Source organism: Podarcis cretensis, assembly GCF_951804945.1.
Source record: "Podarcis cretensis genome assembly, chromosome: 10".
Lineage (NCBI taxonomy): Eukaryota > Metazoa > Chordata > Lepidosauria > Squamata > Lacertidae > Podarcis > Podarcis cretensis.
Window position 1 is genome coordinate 67794280 of NC_137179.1, and position 27331 is coordinate 67821610.

At 44.3% G+C, this 27331-nt stretch overlaps 2 protein-coding genes across 11 annotated transcripts in view; both read right to left on the reverse strand.

Moving 5' to 3' along the window:
• LOC307225864 (sucrase-isomaltase, intestinal-like) overlaps nucleotides 1-2661 on the reverse strand; it is a 104706-nt gene extending 102045 nt beyond the window's left edge. For both annotated transcript variants that reach the window (XM_079994159.1, XM_079994158.1), the window contains exon 1: nucleotides 2541-2661. In XM_079994159.1, coding sequence (XP_079850285.1) covers nucleotides 2541-2586 — 46 coding nt within the window. In that variant the 5' untranslated portion in view covers nucleotides 2587-2661. The remainder of the gene's footprint in view (nucleotides 1-2540) is intronic.
• Nucleotides 2662-8338: 5677 nt separating this feature from the next.
• KIF21A (kinesin family member 21A) overlaps nucleotides 8339-27331 on the reverse strand; it is a 105054-nt gene continuing 86061 nt past the window's right edge. For 5 of the 9 annotated variants that reach the window (XM_079994036.1, XM_079994040.1, XM_079994038.1 and 2 more), the window contains 8 exons: nucleotides 24725-24763; nucleotides 19654-19790; nucleotides 17596-17776; nucleotides 15493-15657; nucleotides 13956-14073; nucleotides 12669-12839; nucleotides 11280-11479; nucleotides 8339-9550 (listed from right to left, as the gene is read on the reverse strand). In XM_079994036.1, coding sequence (XP_079850162.1) covers nucleotides 9457-9550; nucleotides 11280-11479; nucleotides 12669-12839; nucleotides 13956-14073; nucleotides 15493-15657; nucleotides 17596-17776; nucleotides 19654-19790; nucleotides 24725-24763 — 1105 coding nt within the window. In that variant the 3' untranslated portion in view covers nucleotides 8339-9456. The remainder of the gene's footprint in view (nucleotides 9551-11279; nucleotides 11480-12668; nucleotides 12840-13955; nucleotides 14074-15492; nucleotides 15658-17595; nucleotides 17777-19653; nucleotides 19791-24724; nucleotides 24764-27331) is intronic. The other 4 variants (XM_079994042.1, XM_079994039.1, XM_079994043.1 and 1 more) reach the window with 1 other exon arrangement.

The window sequence follows — 27331 nt, forward strand, 5'->3', positions numbered from 1 at the left end:
ATGGGTGACTGACATCCTTTATGGCCAGCTGGTAAGAATGGCAACATGCCAAAGCCAATATTTGGCCACCCATTTTGGGGGAGAACGGGAAGGCACCGTCACAGGAATTGAGAGAAGAGGGATATTGTATTTTACCTGCTTTAGCAGATAGCTGGCAGAATTGCTGCCGTTTTCCAGCTGAAACCAGTCCGGTTGTTCCTAAAGAAGAGCTACAACCTAAAGCATGTTGTGTGGGGAACTGTTTTGCTGAAAGGAAAATCTTCCAAAACAGGAAGCATCCAATGATGTAAACAAAAAAGTGGAAGTGTATCTCAAAGATGCTGGAAAGGGTGCATGTTTATTGTTAAAATTGCCTGCAAAATTTGCAAAAGCGCCTTCTTCAAGGGCATGTTTCTTTACAAATTGCTCAGAAACCATCCTTTTCAAAGAACCTGCAGGGTCTTATTTCTAAAGAGACAAAGAATAATAATAATAATAATAATAATTTATTATTTATACCCCGCCCATCTGGCTGAGTTTCCCCAGCCACTCTGGGCGGCTCCCAATCAGTGTTAAAAACAATACAGCATTACATATTAAAAACTTCCCTGAACAGGGCTGCCTTAAGATGTCTTCTGAATGTCAGATAATTCTTTATCTCTTTGACATCTGATGGGAGGGCGTTCCACAGGTCGGGCGCCACTACCGAGAAGGCCCTCTGCCTGGTTCCCTGTAGCCTCACTTCTCGCAATGAGGGAACCGCCAGAAGGCCCTCGGCGCTGGATCTCAGTGTCCGGGCTGAACGATGGGGGTGGAGAAGCCACTATGGAACGCGTTTGAACCGAAAGACTGCCAGTTAATTTATCAAAAAGCATTCATCGTTTCCAGTATCTTCTCCCCTTTCTTTGGTTCTGTTTTGAACTATTTTGCTACTTATGATTGAAGGAGGTAGACATCCTCACAAATCAATGGCTTGAGCCGAGATACACTAAAGACTGCCTCTTCCAGCCTGCTACTTCCTAAAACACCTTCCTCTATGTCCCAGCTGTGCAGGATGCCTGACTGACTGGGACAAGAGCATGGGCCTTCTTGGTGGTTGCACCAGATTACTGAAGGTTGATTTGGCCCTCTCCTTTACTGCCTGGTGAAAGCTTTGCTGTTCCAGCAAGCTTTTGTCATATTAGGCAGATGAGGGTTTCTTTTCTGGGGAGTCTTTCAATTTCTGTCTCCTCAGACTGTTTGTATATTGTTCTTATGGATCACAGCACTTTGGACTATTGTAAACTGCTCCAAGCAATGACAAACCTAGACAGCATCTTAAAAAGCAGAAACATCACCTTGCCAATAAAGGTCTGTATAGTTAAAGCTATGGTTTTCCCAGTAGTGATGTATGGAAGTGAGAGCTGGACCATAAAGAAGGCTGATCGCCGAAGAATTGATGCTTTTGAATTCTGGTGCTGGAGGAGACTCTTGAGAGTCCCATGGACTGCAAGAAGATCAAACCGATCCATTCTGAAGGAAATCAGCCCTGAGTGCTCACTGGAAGGACAGACCCTGAAGCTGAGGCTCCAAGACTTTGGCCACCTCATGAGAAGAGAAGACTCCCTGGAAAAGACCCTGATGTTGGGAAAGATGGAGGGCACAAGGAGAAGGGAACGGCAGAGGACGAGATGGTTGGACAGTGTTCTCGAAGCTACCAGCCTGAGTTTGACCAAACTGCGGGAGGCAGTGGAAGACAGGAGTGCCTGGCGTGCTCTGGTCCATGGGGTCACGAAGAGTCGGACATGACTAAACGACTAAATGACTAAACAACAACAACAACACTACAACTTCTTAAAAGTGTATTTTTGTTCCATAACCCCAAGGCACATTTGACTTAAACAGAGAACTGCACCTGTGAAGGTAGCAAAGTTGACTTCAGCACTGAAGCTGAACATGGGAATGTTTAACCTCACCTTGGCCAACCTGGTGCCCTCAGGATGTTTGGGGTGACCAATTCCATTGGCCCCAAACTGACGCTGATGGGAGGGCATCCAATTGGCAAAGGGTCATATAACCTTGGAGGACCACTGCCAGTTCTTCTAGACCAGGGAACCCCAAACTTGGGTCTCCAGCTGTTTTTGGACTACAACTCCCATCATCCCTAGCTAGCAGGACCAGTGGTCAAGAGTGATGAGAATTGTAGTCCCAAAACAGCTGGAGAGCCAAGTTTCGGAATCCCTGGTCTAGACAATAGGGAGCTAGATAGAGCAATGGACTGACTCACTGTGAAACACCTTCCAATGTACAGTGATACCTCGGGTTACATATGCTTCAGGTTACATACGCTTCAGGTTACACACTCCACTAAGCCAGAAATAGTGCTTCAGGTTAAGAACTTTGCTTCAGGATAAGAACAGAAATCGGGCTCCAGCAGCGTGGCGGCAGCAGGAAGCCCCATTAGCTAAAGTGGTGCTTCAGGTTAAGAACAGTTTCAGGTTAAGAACAGACCTCCGGAACGAATTAAATACTTAACCCGAGGTACCACTGTACTGCTATCCAACTATAAAATTCTACCTTACCTGCAAGAGCAAGAGCCAAAAAATGAAGCTTCTTATTTCTCTCCATGGCTGAATAGATATAACACAAGCTCCTCAGACAATGGCCTTTTATAAGCAAGATCTAGTGGGGCACACAGAGTTATCTGCAAGCTGACACACTGCAAATATTTGTTACTTTGATAAGGGGAAAAAATGACCTTATTTGCAGGTTATGTAAGGTTGAAGGGAAGACAAGTTGCAAATTTATTTGTAATCAAAAAATGCTGTCTTCAGGAAAAGAAGGGGGAAGAGTTACTTATGTAACAGAAGCTACAAGGCATAGATTTGAAGTTTAACACGTGCATTTGACCACAGAGATAGGGGAATGATCCTACTCCTCTTAAATCACTTTAATTAACACTCTCCCTACTATTTTGCACCCCACAATACATTACGGAGATCTTTACAGTCTTTTATCACAGGGGATCATGGATCTAAAGTCAAAGCTCCACCTTTCCTTTTAGAAAATGATGCTGCAAGAATTTTTATAGAAGCAGGAAAGAGATGTTATGGGCTTTTCCGTGGAAGATTAGGCTATGAAGGGCTACTAAGCACGATGGCTCTGCGGGAGGCAGTGTGCCTCTGAATATCACCTGCTGGGAAACCAAATGTGGCAAATGCTATTTAACCCTGCCCCGATTCTAGATATCAAAATAGCATCACCTATCAAAAGGAGGAGCCACTGGCTTGGCCTCTGTCATCTTCATGGGAGACCCTGCTTGAGCCTCATTCTCCTTTCCAAAGCGAGGGCCTTCAATGCATGATGGAGGTGGATAGGGCAGGAATAGCGGGCAGCAGGCATTCAATGTCCTCTCTGAGTTTTCCTTTCAAACACTTGAAAAGGGGTTTCCAGGTCAGGAATATCCTGGACCTTGAGATATCAGGGTCCTAACCTGAAACCTAGGGGTGGTCCCTGGTGATGTGGTGTTATTGGGTCAGAGCCAGAGGAGATGGCCTGATGCCTTATTATTTTTATTGATTATTATTAAATTTCTACGCCACCATCATCCAAAGGTCACAGGACAGTTGTTGTTGTTGATATACCCAGGGGTCTCAATATAAAAACAAAAAAACACATACCATACCATAACAACAAAAACAATACCCACCCCACACAGTTTAAAAGGTCATAGATTGTTTCATTAGCTAAAGGCCTGGAAGAAATGTTTTTGCCTAAAAGATAAAGCTATGTAATGAAGGGGTCAGGCCAGGAGTAGGCAACCTAAGGCCCACGGGCCACAAGCGGCCCACAGGGGTCATTTAACCAGCCCATGAGCCACTCCTGAACTGAGCCGCCCACTCAGACTGTCCCCATGCGCTGCGCTAAACCTGCGCAGCACAGCGCAGCGTGGGGACTCACTTCTGCAGCACTGGAAATCGGATCTTCACATGCGCAGACGCCGGAAATCGCAGGTGCACGCGCTCATGCACGAGCGCAATCTGGCCCACAGAGGGATCTCCACTGGAGGGATCTGGCCCAGGCGAAGTAAACCTTGCTGACCCATGGGTCAGGCGGTCCTCCCTGGGAAGAGCATTCCACAAGCAAGGAGCCCTGTGGGCTTTTGCGTATTTGACCAGAATGCCTGAAGGGGTCAACTGATTTTTTTTTGGGGGGGGTAGTCCCAGGAGCCTAGTCCATCACTTACCTGGGTACTTGAAGAGCCGCTTTGTCTCATATGTGATCTAAAGATAAAGGTAAAGGGACCCCTGACCATTAGGTCCAGTTGCGGACGACTCTGGGGTTGTGGCACTCATCTCGCTTTATTGGCCGAAGGAGCCGGCATACAGCTTCCGGGTCATGTGGCCAGCATGACTAAGCTGCTTCTGGCAAACCAGAGCAGCGCACGGAAATGCCGTTTACCTTCCCGCCGGAGCAGTACATATTTATCTACTTGCACTTTGGCGTGCTTTCGAACTGCTATGTTGGCAGGAGCAGGGAGCCAGCTACGGGAGCTCACCCTGTCGCGGGGATTCGAACCGCCGACCTTCCGATCGGCAAGCCCTAGGCTCTGTGGTTTAACCCACAGCGCCACCCGCATCCCTATATGTGATCTATTCCTGCATTAATTTTGTTACCTGCACCCCATTCTCTGAGCAGCATAGGGACCCCTCACCATTAGGGACCCCTCACCATTAGGTCGTCATGACCGACTTTGGGGTTGCGGTGCTCATCTCAGTTTATTGGCTGAGGAAGCTGGCATACAGCTTCCGGGTCATGCGGCCAGCATGACTAAGCCGCTTCTGGCAAACCAGAGCAGCACAAGGAAATGCCGTTTACCTTCCCGCTGGAGCGGTACCTATTTATCTACTTGCACTTTGACTTGCTTTCAAACTGCTAGGTTGGCAGGAGCAGGGACTGAGCAACAGGAGCTCACCCCGTCACGAGGATTCGAACCGCTGACCTTCTGATCGGCAAGTCCTAGGCTCTGTGGTTTAACCCACAGCGCCACCCACGTCCCTATATGTGATCTATTCCTCTGTTAATTTTGTTACCTGCACCCCAATCTCTGAGCAGCATAGGTTTCATCTTATTTGGTAGGGTGGGGTTGTGGTTCAGAGGTGCTGAAGACAAGGCCTACAGAGCTGTGGAACCGAAGGGATATTTAGTTCAATCTGTGGCTCATAAACAGTCTGAGTGTTTCCTGTTGCGAGGGAGGGCATGTGTTTTTCTGGGCCTGGGACTCCGGATTACAACAGCAAGGGGAAATAGGTAAGTGATTCCTGTGGTGACTAGGCCTCGCTCAAGCTATGGACTGCGGTGAAAAGAAGGTGCAACATACGATATTCCCTACAGCCAGCATCCCTGAGTGACCCTGCGCTGGAACATGAGGACAGTAAGGCTGGCAAGGCTGTAGCTGAGCTGTGATCATGCACCAAGATCGTGTACCAGGGTGAAGACGATACAAGATTTGCCGGCAGCTCTGATGACCTTCATGATTCTCTTTTCAGCTTTATCAAGGAATATGTCACTCCCCAAAAATAATTAATTGAATTATTATTATTTTTTTAAAAAAACCCAACACCTGTTTGTACAGCTGTCGGCCTCCGACTTTTTCATTTACCAATACAGAACTGAATTTGAGTGAGAGAAAAAGTACTGTGAGAGAAAATATTGAATCTGGAGATGTTGAGAGATGAAAAAGAGGTTGCATCTGAAGTGCTAGAGCTCACTTATTTTTCTTCGTTTTCTCAGCTCCAAGATTCCCAGCAGTTCTTTGTTTCTTCTGGGGCCTTTTGACTTCTTTTTTGAGAGAAGGGTTTTCTTGCCTTGAACGTGTTGCTTCTTCAAGGTTGAAGCACTTTGCAGCCATTTCCCTCTGAAACAATCCTTGGTCCATACCAGGCATGGCCAAACTTGGTCTTCCAGATGTTTTGGGTCGACAATTCCCATCATCCCTGACCACTGGTCCTGTTAGCTAGGGATGGTGGGAGTTGTAGTCCCAAAACAGCTGGAGGACCAAGTTTGGCCATGCCTGAACTAGAACCTTGGTTCATGAGCAATATTGAAGAGATTGAGCTTCCCTGTATACACAAACACACAGGCATAGTCTATTCCTTGGTGATGCTGAAACTTCACCATTTTATTTTCTGGTTTTTCCTCCCCTCTGCCCTCTGGACTCTTCTGGGCCTTATTCTCTAGATCTTGATTTTTCCTTTAAGCCCTCCTCTATTCCTTTTAATTTCTAGTCTTAATATTTAAGGCAATTTATTTTATCACTGTTACATAGTAAAGCTTTGAACTAGCATGGACTGGTGGAAGTTCCAGGGCACAATTTAATTAATTGCTAAAATTCTTACTTGCTTTTCATGCTACAATTGCTGCTTGTAATAGTTAAGTTGTGCATTTTTTCTGCTGAACAAAGTTTAAAGCTTGCCTATTTATATCCTGTTTTGTTTGCCATGGGGTCATTACTTACATATCCTTTCCCCAGGATTCTTTTTATGTATAACGTGTTGATTTCTCTGTGGTATTACTATGCTTATATCTTTTATAAACTGAAATGCACACACTGGTCTTTCTGCTGATGTATTCCAAAAACATTTTAGCCTTGGTCCATGTTTGGTCACCACCCTGCTGCCCATTTGGGCAAATTCAGAACCTCACTTTCAGGCTGTGAGAAATAATCAGAGACCCCAATGCATACTGTAGGTCGGTTTTCCGCGGTAGTCACTGGAGACAGATGGTGGTTTTGGTGATACGAAGTTTAGGTATACGTGTATCAGTGCCAGATTTACGTATAAGCTAAACAAGCTATAGGCTTAGGGCCCCACTCTCTTGGGGAGCCCAAAAAAAAATCAAAGGGGGAAAAACTGGATGTACATTTCCAAAATATAAGATAAAAAAACAAATAAAATAAAACCTACATACAGCAACAGTGTTTTATGTTGTGTAGGCTCCTATGATATAAGTAATGGGCCCCGCCTGCTAGCCTGCTCCCTAAAATATCACTAGTTTGCTCATTTCTATATCAATTACTTTGATAAAATATGTATTTTGTTATGTGCAAATGGCTTTAGATACCTATTATGTCCATAAATTACCATGTAGCATATAAAGGTAAAGGGACCCCTGACCATTAGGTCAAGTCATGACCGACTCTGGGGTTGCAGCGCTCATCTCACTTTATTGGCCAAGGGAGCCGGCGTACAGCTTCCGGGTCGTGTGGCCAGCATGACTAAGCCGCTTCTGGTGAACCAGAGCAGCACACGGAAACGCCGTTTAACTTCCCGCCGGAGCGGTACCTATTTATCTACTTGCACTTTGACGTGCTTTCGAACTGCTAGGTTGGCAGGAGCAGGGACCGAGCAACGGGAGCTCACCCCATCGCAGGGATTCGAACTGCCGCCCTTCTGATTGGCAAACCCTAGGCTCTGTGGCACCACATTCAACACAAAAAAGCAGTGACAATTTTTTGTTGGCAAAGGACAGCTGGACATATAAAGGGCCCCGTTACCTTCAGTAGCTATGGGCCTCATCAAACCTAAATCCGGCCCTGACGTGTATGCAGGCTGAGTAGCAGGTGGCAGGGCTCACAGCATTAAAACTCCAACAGATCTTCCTCCCCAATGCCATAGCTTTAGATTCCTGGAGACAGCAAGACAGGTCTGTTTCTCTTCTCTACTCCAGTCCCAAGACTGCCACAAGTTCCCTTTGTCAAAACAAAATAAAAAAAATCCTCCAGTAGCACCTTAAAGACCAACTAAGTTAGTTCTTGGTATGAGCTTTCGTGTGCATGCACACTTCTTCAGATACAAGTTCCCTTTGTTCCCTCTCAGCCAGGTGAAGGGGGGGGGCACACATGCCCCCTTCTCAAGTATCTCTGACTGATACCTCCTCTAGCAAGAGGTCACCAGCTTTTGCTTTTTCTTTAATTGCCATACATCCTTACCTATGATATACCAAGGACGGTAATCAGTGAGCTGATTGCTACATGCATTCTTCCTTTTGTTGCCTGTATTATTAATTTTATTTCAAAATAAGTTTCCGCGTTTAAAAGGCGGAGATTTCAGATATTTTCTTTGTATTCCCCTCTGCCATCCACCTTCAGATAATGACCAGGGTCGCAATAGCACTGGGAAGCCTTAACCCTTAATGACCACTCTTTGGATTAACAAAGGCCATTAAAGAGTAAGAAAGCAATCACAAAGCACCTTTTTTAGTCTGAATGCCACAGGGTTACTTACATCTTTGTACCGTACTTGGGTCCTGTGTCACGCTAATTTCTCTTCATGTATTGCGCCAAACAAAAGTAGCGGCAATTAAAATGTTCACATTCAACTGTGTGGGTCTTTTTTTTTTAATGTAAGCATCAACTATCACAAGCCGTACATTTACAAGTTCATATCCTCTACCCAACAGCAAACCCAATAAAACACTGTTCCTAAAACTTGCTGAATTTACAAATGAATGTTCCGAAAAGCTGGATAAATTATACAATCCTCTCGTTCAATATCCACACTCAAATCTACAGCAATTAAAAAAATCCACACAGGCACATTGTTAAGATAGTCTCTCTTTACACCCCATGTATTTACACACGGCCTTTTGTTGACACAGTTGCTACCGTTCTTTTAACTAACTCCAAGGTTCCACAAACATATCTAAAATATATTTAGCAGCATATCAAAGTATGTTAAAAAAGAAGGACACCTTGTTTTTCCTCTTAAATAAAACGTCGTGAGATGATGGAAACATAAGAAAAATAGATTAAGGTTTTTCTGTAAGAATACTGTGGTAGGCAGAGCACTAATAAAATGTTAATAATTCGACAGCATTTTAGTTTCTAGTCCTGAGCACAGAGTAGACACAGCTGCACAACTTTGGTCAGCAAGAATATAATGCTAACAACTATTGCGGGTCGTATGGCATTCATTGTTAGCATGACACAGTCAGGGCAGTAATCCGTCTCAAACTAAGATCCGCCCCTCCCTTACACTCCAGTCTTAGTTTCTTACAGCAGCAAAACATAAGTAAACTTCTTAGGACCCCCGCTGCTCTTCCATTAAAGGCTTGGGAAATGAGACAAGAGATATGCTGGCACGTTCCATACAACCATAAAGTGAAGCTCAGCTGAACAGAAGGGGTCAGAGAGTGAGGTACACAGGGCACTTTCACATCCTAGGTTACAGGTCTTGAGACAACCATTCCAGGGCGAAAGGCTTCCAGTTTGTTCAACTTACAAAGCTAATAAATGCACACAAATCCAGCCGTTATATGTGAGGCAAGCATACCACCAACAGACTAGTGTTTGAAATATAGTACAGAAGGCAGTTCTTAAGGGCAGCAGTTACAGCAGAATACGACACACTTAAACGGTACAGTCGAGCTGCATCTTCTTCTTCTTTCTCTCCAGCCGCAAGCATGTGCCTATGACGTCTAGCACTGCAACGCTCGTCTTTAATTACTGGCCAGATCTTCGCTCACATCGCCAGGATCGGAGATCTGTCCATCGAAGCTGCAGGGAGCCTTCCAGATTCTCACAGTCCGATCGCTGCAAAATATTTTTAAACCACCAAATCTATTAGCATGAAGTGGGAAAAGGAAGAAGCAGAGAAAAGCCGTTTCCCCATTTATATACAGTAAGATAAAGGGACCCCTGACCATTAGGTCCAGTTGTGACCGACTCTGGGGTTGCGGTGCTCATCTCGCTTTACTGGCCGAGGGAGCCGGCGTACAGCTTCTGGGTCATGTGGCCAGCTTGACTAAGCCGCTCCTGGCGAACCAGAGCAGCGCATGGAGCGGTACCTATTTACAGTGCTGCCCCGCAAGACGAATGCCTCGCAAGACGCAAAACTCGCTAGACGAAAGAGTTTTCCGTCTTTTGAGGTGCTTTGCAAGACGAATTTCCCTATGGGCTTGCTTCGCAAGACGAAACGTCTTGCGAGTTCTTGTGAGTTTTTTCCCTTTGCCCCCCTTTTTCTAAGCTGCTAATAGCTGCTAAGCCGCTAATAGCCGCTAATAGCGCTAATCCACTAAGCCGCTAATAGCTGTGCTTCGCAAGACGAAAAAACCGCAAGACGAAGAGACTCGCGGAACGAATTAATTTCGTCTTGTGAGGCACCACTGTATCTACTTGTACTTTGACGTGCTTTCAAACTGCTAGGTTGGCAGGAGCAGGGACTGAGCAACGGGAGCTCACCCCATCGTGGGGATTCGAACCGCCGACCTTCCGATCGGCAAGTCCTAGGCTCTGTGGTTTAAGCCATAGCGCAGTACCTGCGAATTAAAAAACCAAAAACTCTTCCACTGAAATGTTCCTTTAATCAAAAGCAGTCTCTCGAGAAAGCGAATGCAGAACAGCTCAATTATTTTTAGAGACTTGCTAGTTCAAGCAGAGCAGAGATTCTCAAATGCGTCCCACAACAATTTCATTGCACTACTGTGAAATATAGGAAACAGACTGAGAAGCACACTGAAAGAGGCTTTATATCAGACATCCCCAAACTCAGCCCTCCAGATGTTTTGGGACTACAACTCCCATCATCCCTTGTTAAGAGGACCAGTGGTCAGGGATGATGGGAACTGTAGTCCCAAAACAGCTGGAGGGCTGAGTTTGGGGATGCCTGCTCAATGTTATTGATTCTGTTGGTTCACTAGGCATAAAGACCCAAATAAAATAATAGCGCTTAACATTTATAAGGACCAGGTAAAAGTCACATAGTCATGAGCAAGCTTTTGAGCTGATCAGAATTACAAGGCTCCAGAAGAGCTCCAGTATACCTGAAAGCTTGCTTACTAACTTGACATTTACACTAGTCCTAATAAGCTATTATGCTACGGCTGTGTTTAAATACACTGTATTAAGTATTATGGCATGACATCAAAGCACTTCCATTTGACAAACAAAGGCTCACTAACTGCAAACAAGTAGCTACGTCACAAAGTTACATATTTTTATGCTTTTCCCTTACAAGTAACTTATAGCATAATATTCAGTAAAAATACATGTCTCCATATAAAACAATAAACATTTTACATTAGTTTGTTTTTTAAACAAACCCAACCAACTCAAATATAACACAGTTTAAACCTCTGCCAGCTATGACCGTAAATGTGCAGGAAATTAAGTTGGTGGTTCACAATGTAGACAAACCCTTTGAATTTCTGCACATACTGGAAAGCAAAGAAGATCACTCACTGCCAGTGTTTTAAATGAAATTGAATGCTCAGAATTCCTTCCAGCTATGCAGCGTGTGCAAAGAACATTAAAAGCAACTCACTCTGATGCAGTAAAAATCTGGCCGGAATTGGTGCAGATGGCATTGATGGGACTGTCGTGTCCCTTGAGTTCGCTTATTGGTGCAAATGTATCTACATTCCAGAGTTTCAGAATGCCACCGCGGCAGGCGCTGAGAAGCACGGGGGAACCAGGCACAAGTCCAAGAGCACAGACCCAGTCCTTGTGGGCATTAGGAACTTGCTGAAAAGACATATCACAAAATCAGGTTGAGAAACAACGTCATCCATAAGGAGGGGAAAGGCAAGCAGTTCGGTTCTGAAAAATGCATCATAGAATCATAGAGTTGGGAGAGACCACAAGGACCATCGAGTCCAACCCCCTGCCAAGCAGGAAACACCATCAGAGCACTCCTGACATATGGTTGTCAAGCCTCTGCTTAAAGACCTCCAAAGAAGGAGGAGACTCCACCACACTCCTGGGCAGCAAATTCCACTGTCGAACAGCTCTTACTGTCAGGAAGCATATAGTTTACAATTGAGAACCATATGTGTAAGGGTTTCCACCAGGTGGTCTTCACATGGGCAAGTTCTTTCTCCTTCCACCCTGCCTGAGAACCTTCCCCAAAGAGGTTTGATGGGTTTGATTTAAACCTGGCCAGAGAAAATGCCCTTCTGAAGATGGTTCGGAAACTTCAGCTGGTGCAGAATTCAGTGGCCAGGTTGCTCACCAGAGCAAGATGGTTTGAGCCTATTATGCCAATCGTGGCTTGACTGCACTAGCTGCCAATTAGCTTCTGGGCCCAATTCAAAGTGCTGGTTTTGACCTATAAAAACTTAAGACAGCTCAGGACCTCAATACCTCAAGGACTGCCTCTGAACCAACCCTGCAATCAGATAATATGAAGCAGAGGGCAATGCACCTGATTAAATTGCGGTCCTCAAACATGGAATACTTAAGTCCACCTCTTAAAAAAACTATGACTTGCTTACTCCAGAGCAAGTTGGCAATATAGCATCTATTGAAATTAGAGTGTGTGCTTTCAGAGTTCTATCTCCTATTCCCATATTTCTCTACTGAATGATCAAACACATCTTCTGCAATCGTGAAGGTTAGAAACTTCAATTTAAGATGGATGCTGGGAATTTTACCAGAATTCTTCCAGAAGTCTGAGGGCCACAAATAAAGGTCTATCAACATATAGCATGCTGCCCATTGCCAATCCTCTGCTTAGGTGAAGAAAAGCCCAGCTGATTTTGGTTCAAACAAAAATTTTCAATCCAACCTTTTCAGATTCTAAAATCAGTTTTCTAGACCCAAATACTATTATTTTTGGCTTTCAAAATTTTCAAGCCTCATTTTGGAGTAGCTGAAGAATTTCAGTTTGGGGGCAGCTCTGCTTTGCAAGGTTCCTATTATATTTTAACAGTACCTGGATGAGGTCTTTTTGAGCCAAGTCCCACTTTTTAATTCCATTATCTCTGGATCCACTAAACAGGTTGTCTCCCATAATAGTAAGCGCTTCTATGCCGTCATAATGGGGAGGCTCAAAGTTGTGTGTAGGGCTTACAGTTCCCAGTGCTCCTTCAGTTACATCAAACATCTGAAATAGGAGCAAAACAATTTCAAATCTGCAACATAATCTTGGCCGGGAATTGACAAAACATAAATACCCACTCTACATAGTAGTATTATACAAATGTCTACAAAGGATTTGTAATAGTGTAGTAGTACCAACCACGAACTGATTTTAATAATTAACTAATTCAATAAAAATGATGCCTTATCTGAAATCTATAACCCAGCACAGTTTTACTTAATTTCCCCCTTTAGCTCAAATGACAGGTGTGGTTTTTTTGGGAAAATGTTGCCATTACTATCTCTTCCCATCTCACTATCACAGTATCGCAAAGAATGGACACCAGATTATTAAACAGAAAACAATTTGAGGCATTTTCGCTACACGGTCTGTCAATCATATTTTATAACCACAACAGCCTCAACAGCAAACTATCACCAGATGATCAATAGCAATAACTGTGTGTAAACAGAGGCATCTATAGGAAGATTATAAGATTTGACACCCTTTTGTCTATGTGGTAATTATGAACCATAAAAATTATAAAGTATTCATGTCAAAACTAAGGAGAGGCCAGAAATAACATTTGGAATAATTCTTCAACAAAGAAGGGAATAAAAGCAATTCCTGAGATTAGGCTGCAAACCTAAGCACAAATACCTGGGAGAAAAGAAGTGACATTCACCTATTAGTAAGTCCACATGCATACTAATATTTAGAAATAACTTAAAACTCCTTGGAGGAAATAGTATGTTTTCTTGAATAATGAGTGAAAGTTTATCCAATTATTTTATTCTCCGATATCGAAACAAAAACCATAGAAGTTCCCGAAGACTTTTTGACTTTGAATTTATATTTTTCCAGGCATAGGTGAGAATGTCAGTTTGACTAGACTTTTCTGGAAGTGAAAAAAGAAAAGACAGACCAGCCATGCCATCCTATACGTGTCTTTATGTTCCACTGCACTTAATGTGGTTTACCCCCAGTTGTGGGTATAGGATTGCAGCCTCAGGCATTGTTCTGAGTGGAAATGGAGTGCAGCTCGTTTCTACATCTTGCAGTGAAAAAACCTAAGAAAATGGAAACCGATTCTCGAAGCTTGTTGTATTACTCCTGTGGTAAAGATGCAGGAGACAATACCTTGATATAGTGATCCTTTGAGCCAGTAATTATGAGATCTTGCCCATTGGAAATGCGATCTACAGTAAGGCACATAACAGGGCCCAGGTGCCCAGTTAGTTTTCCTGTAGACTGGAACCTAAAAAAAATGAACAGAAACAGGCAAAGTGACTTAGCTTTAATTATTTCAAAGGAAAAGAAAGCATCTCTCCTGCTCATTTTCCGGAAATGCACTGGAAATCAGGCTTTGATCCCTGCAGATTATATGGGTATAGGTGGGAGTGAAACACCACATTAGTAACAGCAGGAATATTCAGTTTTGGGCAGAGTAGTTTAAACGCTGTATTTTGATCTTCTCCGACTGACATTCTTGATGGCAGGTGAATGCTACCGGATGAGAAATAGCTGTAAATATAAGGTTGGGAATTCCACTTATGACTTCTTCTTCCCCCAAATTTGTGCCATTCTTTGTGTTATTTGCACCTCTTAATTTTTCTTCTCTGTTTGTTTCATTGGCTAAGTTCATATTAGACTCCATCAGTCACGTACAACCCCGCTTCTGAGGGTGGGCAGCATTTCACACCAAAAATCATGGTTACAAATAGGAGGCTAGCAGACTTCAACTCCACAGAAAGGCTTAGGCATCACTGTAGATCAGACATCCCCAACCTGCAGCCCTCCAGATGTTCTGGCCTACAACTCCAATAACAGGACCAGTGGTCAGGGATGATGGGAATTGTAGTCCAAAACATCTGGAGGGCTGAAGGTTGGGGAAGAGCCCTTTCTGCTTATACAAGAAGCCCTGGTCTATGTGGGATGAATCCATGCTGTGGCTCTTCATTGTGTGGGTGCCTCTCTTCCTGGAAACTCGAGAGGACCTGCGCTGCCCAGGCAACTTTAGCATTCCCTGGTGCATCACCATTCATTATTTATACCCCGCCCATCTGGCTGCATTTCCCCAGCCACTCTGGGCGGCTTCCAACAAAACACTAAAATACAATAACCTTTTAACCATTAAAAGCTTCCCTAAACAGCGCTGCCTTCAGATGTTTTCTAAAAGTTTGGTAGTTGTTTTTCTCTTTGACATCTGGTGGGAGGGCATTCCACAGGGCGGGTGCCACTACCAAGAAGGCCCTCTGCCTGGTTCCCTGTAATTTGGCTTCTCATAGTGAGGGAACTGCCAGAAGGCCCTCGGCGCTGGACCTCAGTGTCCGGGCAGAACGATCTACAGCAGGCATCCCCAAGCTTCGGCCCTCCAGATGTTTTGGACTACAATTCCCATCATCCCTGACCACTGGTCCTGTTAGCATAGACATAGACCAGGGCTTCTTGTGTAAGCAGAAAGGTATGGGGGAAAGCCATAATGCAGCAGTTCCCACAACGCAAACAGATCGTGAGAAGGCCTATAGACCCAAAAGCCTATAGGCTGTGCCCTACCATGGACTATTGCCATGGATGTGCCAGTTGGCAAACAGGGGGATCAGAACGGCAATAGCTGCAGCCGCACTGGGGTTCACAGGATCTTTGCATGCTCAGTAAGTATTTTGGAAAGCTTTACCTCTTCAGGTCCCACATTCTCACTGCATTTCCTGCAGCTGCGTACAGAAATGTGCCTGTTGGGTTGAGAGCAATCTGGTTGATCTGGTTCTCTCCAGCTGGAATCGTCACTGTTCTGTTGGTACTGCCAGAACATGCATCTACTGGCATCGCCTGGCCTGAAGACCTGAGTTTTGCACGCAGAAAAACAAGAGGAAAATAAACTTACAATTATCTAAGAGGGGAAAACACACACCAAGTAATTCCATCAATCCCACAAGTACATTGTATTCTGAATGTGGACAAAGGATGAGGGGAGTCATCCTTGCAGAGCTTCCAAGCCTCTTATAAGCAACAATTCCAATGTATTTATTTATATCTCATTTGTATATTGATTGCCCAGTCTAGCCCAAATATTCTAAGCAGGCAACTGGGGAAAATGACAGACATGGTTATGGTGAGCCTTGCAGGTTCAAGAGTACAAGGGAGATTCAAATGCCACAATATGCTGACTTTTCTAGTTACTTCTAGTTCTAGTTACAGTGAATAAAATATTCCCCAAACCAGGTGCTTTGTTACTTAAAAAAATGTTTAGGGGTACTCTCATTTTGACTCAAGAAAATCACCATTTTATAGTTCAAATTGGGAAAAATCAATACAGTAAATGGACAAAAGTACAGTGGTGCCTCGCAAGACGAAATTAATCCGTTCCATGAGGCTCTTCGTATAGCGGTTTTTTCGTCTTGCGAAGCAAGCCCATTGACAGCTTAGTGGATTAGTGCTATTAGCGGTTTAGCGACTTTTAGCGATCAGCTGTTAAGCGGCTTATCAGCGGATCAGCTGATAAGTGGCTTAGCGGCTTAGGAAAAGGGGGGAAAAGGGGGGGGGGAACCCGCAGGAACTCGCAAGACATTTTCGTCTTGCGAAGCAAGCCCATAGGGAAATTCGTTTTGCGAAGCGCCTCCAAAACGGAAAACCCTTTCGTCTAGCGGGTTTTCCGTCTTGCGAGGCGTTCGTCTTGCGGGGCACCACTGTACAAAGATTCGCAAAATGTTTAGGGGTAGGCGTACCCCTGCACACACACCCCCCCCAGAAAAAAAGCACTGCCCAAAACCATGTGTAAGTAATCGATCCATTTCAGAGGTCTCCAAAAAATCAAGAGTTCTAAAAATTGGCAATCCATCTGCACATGGATTGAGCCATCACACAACCAGGGTGCATGTATGAATTGCATGTACGAATTGAAGGGGGAAACTCGAAATGTAAACTGATGCCTCAAAAGTCAGTGGTAGACTACCGTATATGCTTTCTGGTGCCAGATTACTCTCTGGCTAAAAAGGTATCAGAAAACAGGGGCAGGAAAGATATTGCCCTGTGGTTTTGGAGAAGCTTTCAAAGTACAGTGTCTTGCGAGTTCCTGTGGGTTTTTTTCCCTTTCCCCCCCTTTTTCTAAGCCGCTAAGCCGCTTAACAGCTGATCTGCTAAGCTGCTTATCAGCTGATCCGCTAAGCCCCTAAGCCGCTAATAGCGCTAATCCGCTAATGGGTTTGCTTCGCAAGACGAAAAAACCGCAAGACGAAGAGACTCGCGGAACGGATTCTTTTCGTCTTGCGAGGCACCACTGTAAAGTGAAATCCATAGTCTGACTTTCGATAACAACTCCTGAGACAGGAGAGACTGGGTGAGGTGAACTCAGAACTTGCTGAGAAACAAAACTCTTCCTGCTACCTCACATTCCTTTCTTTCAGCCTTTTCTACTTGCCATCTTCACCTAAGCTCATCATTTTTGTCCATAAAGCCTCTACTATATGCTACCCAGGTGCTAAGTGCCCACCTGGAAACAGACATTAAAACAACAAAACACAGCATCTAGTTTTCTTTCTTGTCTCACCCCACTCCTCCACACTATAAGACACGGCAATCTTTCTTAGGCTGCACATCTTAAAATTAGTAAATTCATTCAGTTTTTCAACTCAATGGGTTTTACAACGAAGTAGCTGGGTTTTAGCCTAAGAGTTTTAAGATTAACTACGTTTAATGTTAAGTACAATTTTCTCACCGCTTACTGCAAAATGGTATGCCAAATGTTAATATAAAAATTCTGCTTTTCGGAGTTGCAACTTACGTTAGCGTTCGGATACACTTAGCAGAATCGCGGATGTCCCACACCTTAATATAAGATGTGGAGACTGTGAAGACCAAGCTAGTATAATTACAGTATTTTACAGATACTACGTTGTTGGGATGACCACCCAGAGACATTATTTCCTGTCCAGTCACCAAATTCCATACTTTACATGTGCGATCTAAACAAAAAGAAAGCAGAACAAGAACAGCAAATTAAAAAGTGGATAACATTGTAATATACTGTGCAACACAGATATACTGTTTTGGTGTGTGAAACAACTTAGATACCACCCAATCACCACTAAATTGCAGGAGTTTAGTGCACAATACACATTTCTTATGCATTTTATATTGTATTTTATATTACAGTAGGCTTCACTGGTCTTTTAACATACTCTTGTTTGGTTCCCAATTTTGCTGTGGAGATTTCATTACATCTTGAAGAGGAGCTGAATAATGATAAAGGGGAAATCCCTTTTACTTAGAAATGCTCTTTTGCTTGGTTTTGCAGGGTTTTGGTAAGGAAGGAAGGAAAAGGCATGAAATGACTGTGGTCCGCGACGAAATGGCCTGTTTGCTAATTCGGGAACTTCCTATGTGAAATGTTTAGCTTGCTGTATGAGGTGTAAGAAAGGATGAACTAAGAGGGTTGGAGACAGCACTTGGGTAATACTCGCTTAAGCAGGGTATGGCAAAATAAGGAATAGCAATGGTCAGTGGTCTTCAAGATGATTATGCTGAGGATCGCCTGTTCACAATGTGCATGGCCCAGGAGTTGGGGCGATGTATGTAATGCACCATAAAAGCTTATGTACACTATTAGCAATGTCACAGATGGCTGCTCTGAATCTTTCTGTGTTTTGTGAAACCATAACTGAACCTGTTTTGACCTCCTAGGTGTGGTGTGGTGTTACTTGCACCAGTGCTTCTACCTTTCATGCACACAAAATAAAGTCTTTCTTGATTCAGCCCCCTCTCTCTCTGTGGTGACTGACTTTCCAGCCACAGACCCTTGAAAGGGAAAACCTTCGATCTCTACCAGCGAAGCTCTCACAGAACCAGTGTTCTATATTCCTTGCAGCCTGTACACAAAACTACTTAGCTGCCTCACTCTGAAACAACAGTGGCTTGTGAATAGCCTTGAAGAGAGCTCCACGAAGAACACAATGTGTTAGTTATCAGAATTCTGCAAAACTCCAAAGCTAGCAATTATTTGTGATAAAGACACTGCCTCACGGTGGATCTCTCCATCAATTGCTTGCCTCTCTTCTGAGTAGTCAGCTTTCTCTCTTTGAGTAGCCCCATCAGTATATGAAGAGGATTCAGAAAGCTGCAAGACCAACAAGATGTTGAAAGGATCTACATGTGAAAAGGATCTAGGAGTCTTGGTTGACCACAAACTTGACATGAGCCAACAGTGTGACGCGGCAGCTAAAAAAGCCAATGCAATTCTGGGCTGCATCAATAGGAGTATAGCATCTAGATCAAGGGAAGTAATAGTGCCACTGTATTCTGCTCTGGTCAGACCTCACCTGGAGTACTGTGTCCAGTTCTGGGCACCACAGTTCAAGAAGGACACTGACAAACTGGAACGTGTCCAGAGGAGGGCAACCAAAATGATCAAAGGCCTGGAAACGATGCCTTATGAGGAACGGCTAAGGGAGCTGGGCATGTTTAGCCTGGAGAAGAGGAGGTTAAGGGGTGATATGATAGCCATGTTCAAATATATAAAAGGATGTCACATAGAGGAGGGAGAAAGGTTGTTTTCTGCTGCTCCAGAGAAGCGGATACGGAGCAATGGTTCCAAACTACAAGAAAGAAGATTCCACCTAAACATTAGGAAGAACTTCCTGACAGTAAGAGCTGTTCGACAGTGGAATTTGCTGCCAAGGAGTGTGGTGGAGTCTCCTTCTTTGGAGGTCTTTAAGCAGAGGCTTGACAACCATATGTCAGGAGTGCTCTGATGGTGTTTCCTGCTTGGCAGGGGGTTGGACTCGATGGCCCTTGTGGTCTCTTCCAACTCTATGATTCTATGATTCTAAGAGACATGTCAAACCTTTTGAGCCTGTAAAGAGGAGGTCGTCAGTAGAATCGACACAAAGCACAGCCTTCGTATGACCTTCAGCAATGTGGATACAATGAATTGGAGAAGATCTGACGCATTTGGACGAAGAGAATGGGTTGATTATGCCTCTAGAAAAGGAAACAAATGATACAATGGATTAGAATTTGTGACAGGTCATTTCTCCATCGTACATCATACATTTTCCCCCACCCTGCCAGACTCCTGAGAAATCTTACAGGGATCTGTAGAATAAGGCAGGCAAATGTCTTGACCTATTTATATACAGCAGACTGTAAGCCCAAGTATTCTGCTCCTACCACAAAGGACATTTCCACCACTAGCACTGACGGTGGGGTCAACCCTGATCATTTTGTTGAGCCAAGAGCACCCACTGGCATTGCTCTGCAAAGGTGAGGAACAGCACATCTCAGGGTTCTGGGTTTGAGCCCCATTTTAGGTGAAAGATTCCCGCATTGCAGGGGTTGGACAAGATGATCCTCACAGTTCCTTCCAACTCCAGAATTCTGAGACTTTCCAGAATTCCATCAGATTAGGGCATTGGGTGCCTTTTGCAATCCAGACCACCCACTCATACAGATCCAAATTCTGTGCCAGAGAAACCAGCTCATCTAGAACATGGTCAGCTGAATAAGAATATGTGGTAGAAAAAACTTCATTAAAATTGTGATGCGTTTTTCCCCCAAATGAAAGGTCATAATTTTATAATGTCATACATGCTGTGTTTGCCGTTTTTTAAGGCCACACCTTTAGCTCAATTGTTGATGGGATTCAAATTTGAGCTGATGCCAATTTCTGCCCACTGGAAGTCGTGCGGTACAATTTTTCTCTGTGCCAGGATGTGTTTCAAAGCTGGTCTCCCCTTCATTTTTCCAGAGGCTTGTTTCAGGACATTTAACTATTGGCTCTGGTTGAATTAAGCCCTTATTGGTTTGATTCCTGTAGTACTGCTTGGTTTGCAAGAAAGCAGCTAGATTAAGGTCGTGATTTCTGCTACACTCATATGTATAGAAGGGAAATGTTTGTTTTTCCATGCATCTGGTCTCTTACAATCTTTTGCATTAAATTTAAAAATTAATGCTTTCAGGGCCAACTCAACCATATGGGCAGTTCAGGAGGCAGCTGCCTTCGGAAGCAGAAGCAGAGCTCAGGAGATGTTCATCATGTTGAAAGCAGTTTGCATGTTGCTTTTAGCATGGAATGTTTCCATTGCAAGCCAGAGTGGACCCCACAACCCTCAGATGTGAGGGCTATGTGTACTCTCTGTTTACCTGGCTATGTACTCAACCTGCTTGGCAACCCTGCGTTTCCTTTAAACCTTGAGCAGCCCTTGTTTAAGAACACAGTGAGAGCCCTGACGAATCAGATCACAAGCTCAATTGTCTGGAACAAGGACTGGTCCTCTTAGAATTTGTTGCTGCCATGGATTTCCAGCAGGGAACCATTTCACACATTAACACACCGAACTGGGTTCAGAGCCTTAGGGAACCACAGGGAATGTCCCAACTATGATTTAGAATGGAGCATGAGAGGAGGGGGCCCCTGAATTTTGGTGTCACACAGGTCGCTGCTGAAATTCAAGACCCCAAGGTCCGCCACCGATTATGACTTTTACAGTGGTATCTTGATTTTCGAGCATCTCAGAAGCCAAACGTTTCGAACCCATACACCGAAAACCCAGAAGTAATTGCTTCCATTTTCGAACGCGCCTCAGAAGTGGAACGGCTTCCGCTGTGAGTTATTCAATTTTTCCAACTGAACTTGCAGTCAGCCCTTTGCGCCTTGGTTGTCTAACGTTTCGGAAGTCAAACGGTCTTCCGGAACAGATTACATTAGACAACCAAGGTACCACTCTATAATATTGTTGGATTCTTGTGTTCTGTTTTGGTTCATCTCTTTGGGTCCCTGACAAGGCAGAAAGGTAGCAGGGAAACTGCACAAATAAATGCATGAAGGAATCGTCCATGTGGGATAGAAGGATTGAAGGCCAGTATTCTCCCCAAAAGGATGCCTTTGCTTATCTTCTCATGGAGGCCGTTTCAGGTGAGGAAAATTTCCCATGTTTCCAACTTTCTTTTCTATGAAGGGTTTAGCCTTTACAGAAATTGGAAGTATGAATGGGTGCTTAGACTGACTGGATACATAAAAAACTGATCCAGGGATGGAGAACCCCATACCATCTGAATGTTGTTGGTATTCAACTCCCATCAGTCCCAACCAACATGATCAGGAATGAGGCAAGTTGAAGACCAGCAACATCTAGAGAGCAACAGGCTCCTCCTCATCCCTGAACTAATTTCAGTCTGCATGCAGTTTTGGGTTCCGTTAAGAAAAGCGTTGTATCCATGGCAGAATCAACAGTAGTTAAGACACAGCTAACATGTATTCTATCCTGTCAAACGGGGACACCAATGCCCCTTGAAGACTCCTTAGTGAGCAGAAAGGTGAGCTGTGTGTGTGTGTGTGTGTGTGTGTGTGTGTGTCTATGTCTGTGTTAAATTTAATTTAAGTGAAGAGAAGGTATTAAATTGGATGCAAAGAGTAGCTTATATGTAATGGTTACAAGGGGTTACTTGTGCGTAAGTTGCCTTCAGTTTTGGTTAGGTTGCCTGGGCCAACTGTGCCTTAGCTGACAGCCCACACTCCGTGGCCGGTCAGTCACTTGCAGAATCCGTCAGTGGGCGTTTTTTGAACCTCTTCCAGCATAAGAGCTGTTTGACACCAAGTCTCCTCCTACTTTCCCTGCGCGGGACTCGTCTGCGCAAGTAAGGGGAAGGCAGAGGCGTGTCCGCGCTTTCCCCGCTGGTCTCGGGTGAAGGGTCTTGGAGATCTCTCTCCGAGTCCTCCATCTCCCTCCCTTCTCCACCGGTGTTGCGCTGAATTCCTCCCCCCCTGCTGGTCCCCTCTCCTGCATCGCTTTGGAGCCTTGCCTCCTTCTCTCGCTCCGATGTCAGTTCCCTGACATTATACATTTTGAGAAATGCAGTTGAAGTTATCCTGGCAAGAAATGTGTAGTCAAGATAGATGCATGCAGCACATGGAACATTTAGTCTTCTAACCTGATGTGGCAGTTAAGGAAGAACTGGACCCAATTCCAGATTTTCCTTACAAATGCAATTGCTTCCGAACAGGGGAGAAACTGAATTCCCTGTTGCTTTGTAGCTCCAGCATTTCGGACACAATAAAGGAGTGCAGAGATGCCTATTGAAAGCCCAGTGACGTTGCTTGCTTTAAAAAAAACCACACACACACACCCTAAAGTGGACTGTAGACATGCATAGTGCAAACCAGGTATCATCAATAAAGAGAAGAGTGGAAGACTTCAGCAGAATTCTCAGGTGACACAGCAGAGAAGAGGTTACATATATCCTTGAAAAGGGCAATGAATAGGTTGTGTGGCTGATACAACTACCATAAAAACAACAACTACAAGGAAACCCTTACAAATGACCGTACTGGAGAGAGAGAAAGAGGGATGACTGTCCAAAGTATTGTGACAAACATCAAGCAGAAAAAGTGGAATATGTTGAGAGATGCACACATTGACCTACTTCCTCGGTTTAAATGAATGGAGGAGCTGTTGCAGGCAGAGGAGCTGTGTGTGCAATATAAAAGCTCTCACACAGCTGAAAAATATGAGAATACGATTGATGCTATCCATGGCCCCATCGCACTGTACCTTTACAGCTTTAAACAGCCATGGCTTCCCTCAAAGAATCTGGGAACTGTAGTTTGTTAAGGGTGGTGAGTGTACTTAAGAGAGCCCTATTCCCCTCATGGGACGCAGATGGCGCTATGGGTTAAACCACAGAACCTAGGGCTTGCCGATCAGAAGGTTGGCGGTTCGAATCCCCGTGACGGTGTGAGCTCCCGTTGCTCGGTCCCTGCTCCTGCCAACCTAGCAGCTTGAAAGCACGTCAAAGTGCAAGTAGATAAATAGGTACTGCTCTGGCGGGAAGGTAAACGGCATCTCCGTGCGCTGCTCTGGTTCACCAGAAGCGGCTTAGTCATGCTGACCTCGTGATCCAGAAGTTATCTGCGGACAAACGACGGCTCCCTCGGCCTATAGAGCGAGACGAGTGCCACAACTCCAGAGTCGGTCACGACTGGACCTAATGGTCAGGGGTCCCTTTACCTTTATTCCCCTCACAAAGCTACAGTTCCCAGGGAAGAGGGATTATTGATTGTTAAACCACTCTAGGAGTTGTAGATCTCTGAGGGGAATAGAGTAAGTACACTCAGCACCTGGAACAAACTATAAATCCCAGGATTTGGTGCGGGCGGGGGAGGGGGGAGAAGCGATGGATGTTTAAAGTAGTATGACACTGCTGTAAATGTATAGTGCATACAGGGCCAGTTTGTCTGAACATGTAATCTGAATTCAGGATAATAAGAAATGGAACTCCTATCCCTTTCTGAATTTGGCTCATTTAGAAGTTGCTTATATATCTCCTAGCCTCTTTATTTATAGAAAGGAAAAACAGTCTTTGCTCAGTACCTAAGCTATAGGAAATAAAAATGCTAATTACTGCTATTTGCTCTTTTTTGGTGAAACAGATTTTCCCCTTCAGATATGTTATTCTGCCCATCTTTAGAATACAATATTATTGTGAACAACGGCACAGGATATACGAAAAAAACCCCCTGACTTTTACCACACAGTTCAATATAGCTTTTCGCTATCAACAAAGCAGATTGAGGACAACAAGAAAGGTGTATATTGACCTATCGTGTTTTCCAGGGATTTAAAAGAAAGAAAGAAATGTGTTTAAACAAAAAGAAGTGAACCACGCAAACACAATTTTTTCCCCACTGAATGCTATAAAAAGTGCACATGCTGGACAAAGAAAAAACCCACACCAAATGTTTTACGTTTCCATCACAATAAAAATAAAATGATGCAAGGAACATATGAATGTTTTGTGGGGAGGGTCACGGAATAAAGAAAGCCATGCAGAAAAGAGTTAGTTAACTTAAGAACTGCAGTAAGGTATTAAACACATCAATAAGATTCCAGAAGATGGAAAGGAGGAAGAGAGAGTACCTGTGTACCTCCGAGAGAGAGGAATCACTTTCATCAGACCTACAATGAACGGTGGTAGGATTACGGAAAAAGAATACAGGCATCAGCAGAGTAAAGATTCCATTGCAAAAAGAACGAATAATCGCATCGCTATGTAAGGAGGCGGCACCAGTTTGCAGACTTTACTGAGTTTAGTAACTCTGGGGGAGCGAGCCGCAAAATCTGTATCTTTCCCCAGATACTGTTCATATCATAGAGACTCTTGTGCAAGCCATTTCCAGCTTCCTCAAGAATTCTTACAGAACTCGGTTGGGGGAGATCCTAATAAAATGGCTGCAACGTGCCTGCTTGCGTTTATGTTAATTCGTGCATGCATTATGAGCGGGGTGGGGGGAAACTAAGGGTCCTGGTATCTGCTTTGGAACCATGTTCAAAATTACAGTTATCTAGTTTAAAATAATAAAAAAAAATGTGTGTTTCCCCTCAAAAAAACTAAATTGAGATTTGGTCATGTTATTTTTGCTTTTCACTTTGCAATGATTTAAAAATCATCCGGATTTAAAACATAGCAGTATTCTTTTAACAATTAACGCTATTGAAGCATTCATTTTGATAAGAAATCTAACGTGCCAAAATTGTGATTCTGGGTTACAATTGCTAAAGCTCAAAGCATACAAACAGCCGTAAATGTCAATAGGTTGTATCCAATTTAGGCATACTCAGAGTAGTATATGTCTACTACTCATTGAAATGAATCCTTAAAGTTAGCACAGGTTCATTGTGTATGTGTGGATGTACTCTGAGCAGAACTTAGTTGGATACAATCCATTATTTCCATTAGTGTATTGGCAGCTTTAGAATGGTTACTACTTTTAGCTGGTATATAAAACAGCTACAAGCATGGGCTTAATCTACGGGGACATTTGCAAGCAACTGTTAGAGATATGTATAGTAGCTGCAGACTTGCCGGGGAAAACATTAGATCGCAACAGCAGAAAGATCAGCAACAGCAGTAAAAAAAGAATAAAGCCACCAGCCTACAATCAAAAGCTGAGAGTTAAACAAAACTGGGCAGCGTCTGAAGTTCAGCAATCTTGCAAGAGAGATTCTGGATCAACTCAAATATGTCGTCACATGAGAAAAATAACACTTGGAAGCTAGCGGCATTGAGATGTCCCCCTCTGGGTCGTATCCTATGCCAACAGCTCTACCCTAAGACATAGTTACAGGTAGGTGGCCGTGTTGGTCTGCCGTAGTCGAAACAAAATAAAAAATCAAAAAATTCCTTCCAGTAGCACCTTAGAGACCAGCTAAGTTTGTCATTGGAATGAGCTTTCGTGTGCATGCACACTTCTTCATGTGCATGCACACACAGAAGCTCATACCAATGACAAACTTAGTTGGTCTCTAAGGTGCTACTAGGGACGCGGGGGGTGCTGTGGGTTAAACCACAGAGCCTAAGACTTGCTGATCAGAAGGTCAGTGGTTCAAATCCCTGCGACGGGGTGAGCTCCCGTTGCTCGGTCCCTGCTCCTGGCAACCTAGCAGTTCGAAATCACATCAAAGTGCAAGTAGATAAATAGGTACCACTCTGGCGGGAAGTAAACGGCATTTCCGTGCGCTGCTCTGGTTCGCCAGAAGCGGCTTAGTCAAGCTGGCCACATAATCTGGAAGCTGTACGCCGGCTCCCTCGGCCAATAAAGCGAGATGAGTGCCGCAACCCCAGAGTCGGTCACGACTGGACCTAATGGTCAGGGGTCCCTTTATTTTTACCTTTACTTTTAAAGTGCTACTGGAAGGGTTTTTTTTGTTTTGTTTTTTTACCCTAAGACATGTTGTTTATGGGTGCTGAATAAGAGCACCTGGAAAATTCATTTGTGTAGGAACACCCTAACTGTAAGAATATTGACACCTGCCAAGTCGCTGTGCTGTTGAGCCTAGCAAAGAAGTACTCTTGAGACTTAAAAGGACACGGCATGGAAAAACAGATGGTGGAAGCTGAAAAGGCCACCCGGCCCCACAACTGCCTTGAGATGGGTTGGGGTAAAAGAAAGACAGAGAGGATCAGGCAGCGGTGGGTGGGTGGGTGGGCGGCGAGTACGCAATGGCAGCGCCCTTCTCAGCTTTCTGGAGTCTACTGCCTTGAAGCAACCTTCTCCCTGAGCCTCATGAGCAGGCCCCAGCCCTGGTTTAGAGGGAATATAACTCATATAGAAGGGACGCGGGTGGCGCTGTGGGTTAAACCACAGAGCCTAGGACTTGCCGATCAGAAGGTCAGCGGTTTGAATCCCTGCGACGGGGTGAGCTCCGGTTGCTCGGTCCCAGCTCCTGCCAACCTAGTAGTTCGAAAGCATGCAGTGCCAGTAGATAAATAGGTACCACTCCGGCGGGAAGGTAAACAGTGTTTCTGTGCGCTGCTCTGGTTCACCAGAAGCGGCTTAGTCATGCTGGCCACATGACCCGAAAGCTGTACACTGGCTCCTTCGGCCAATAAAGCGAGATGAGCACCAGAGTCGGCCACGACTGGACCTAATGGTCAGGGGTCCCTTTACCTTTAACTCATATAGGAGCACAAGAAATAAGATTCATCAGGAAACAAGAGATGGAACCGTGGCAATTCCATACCAT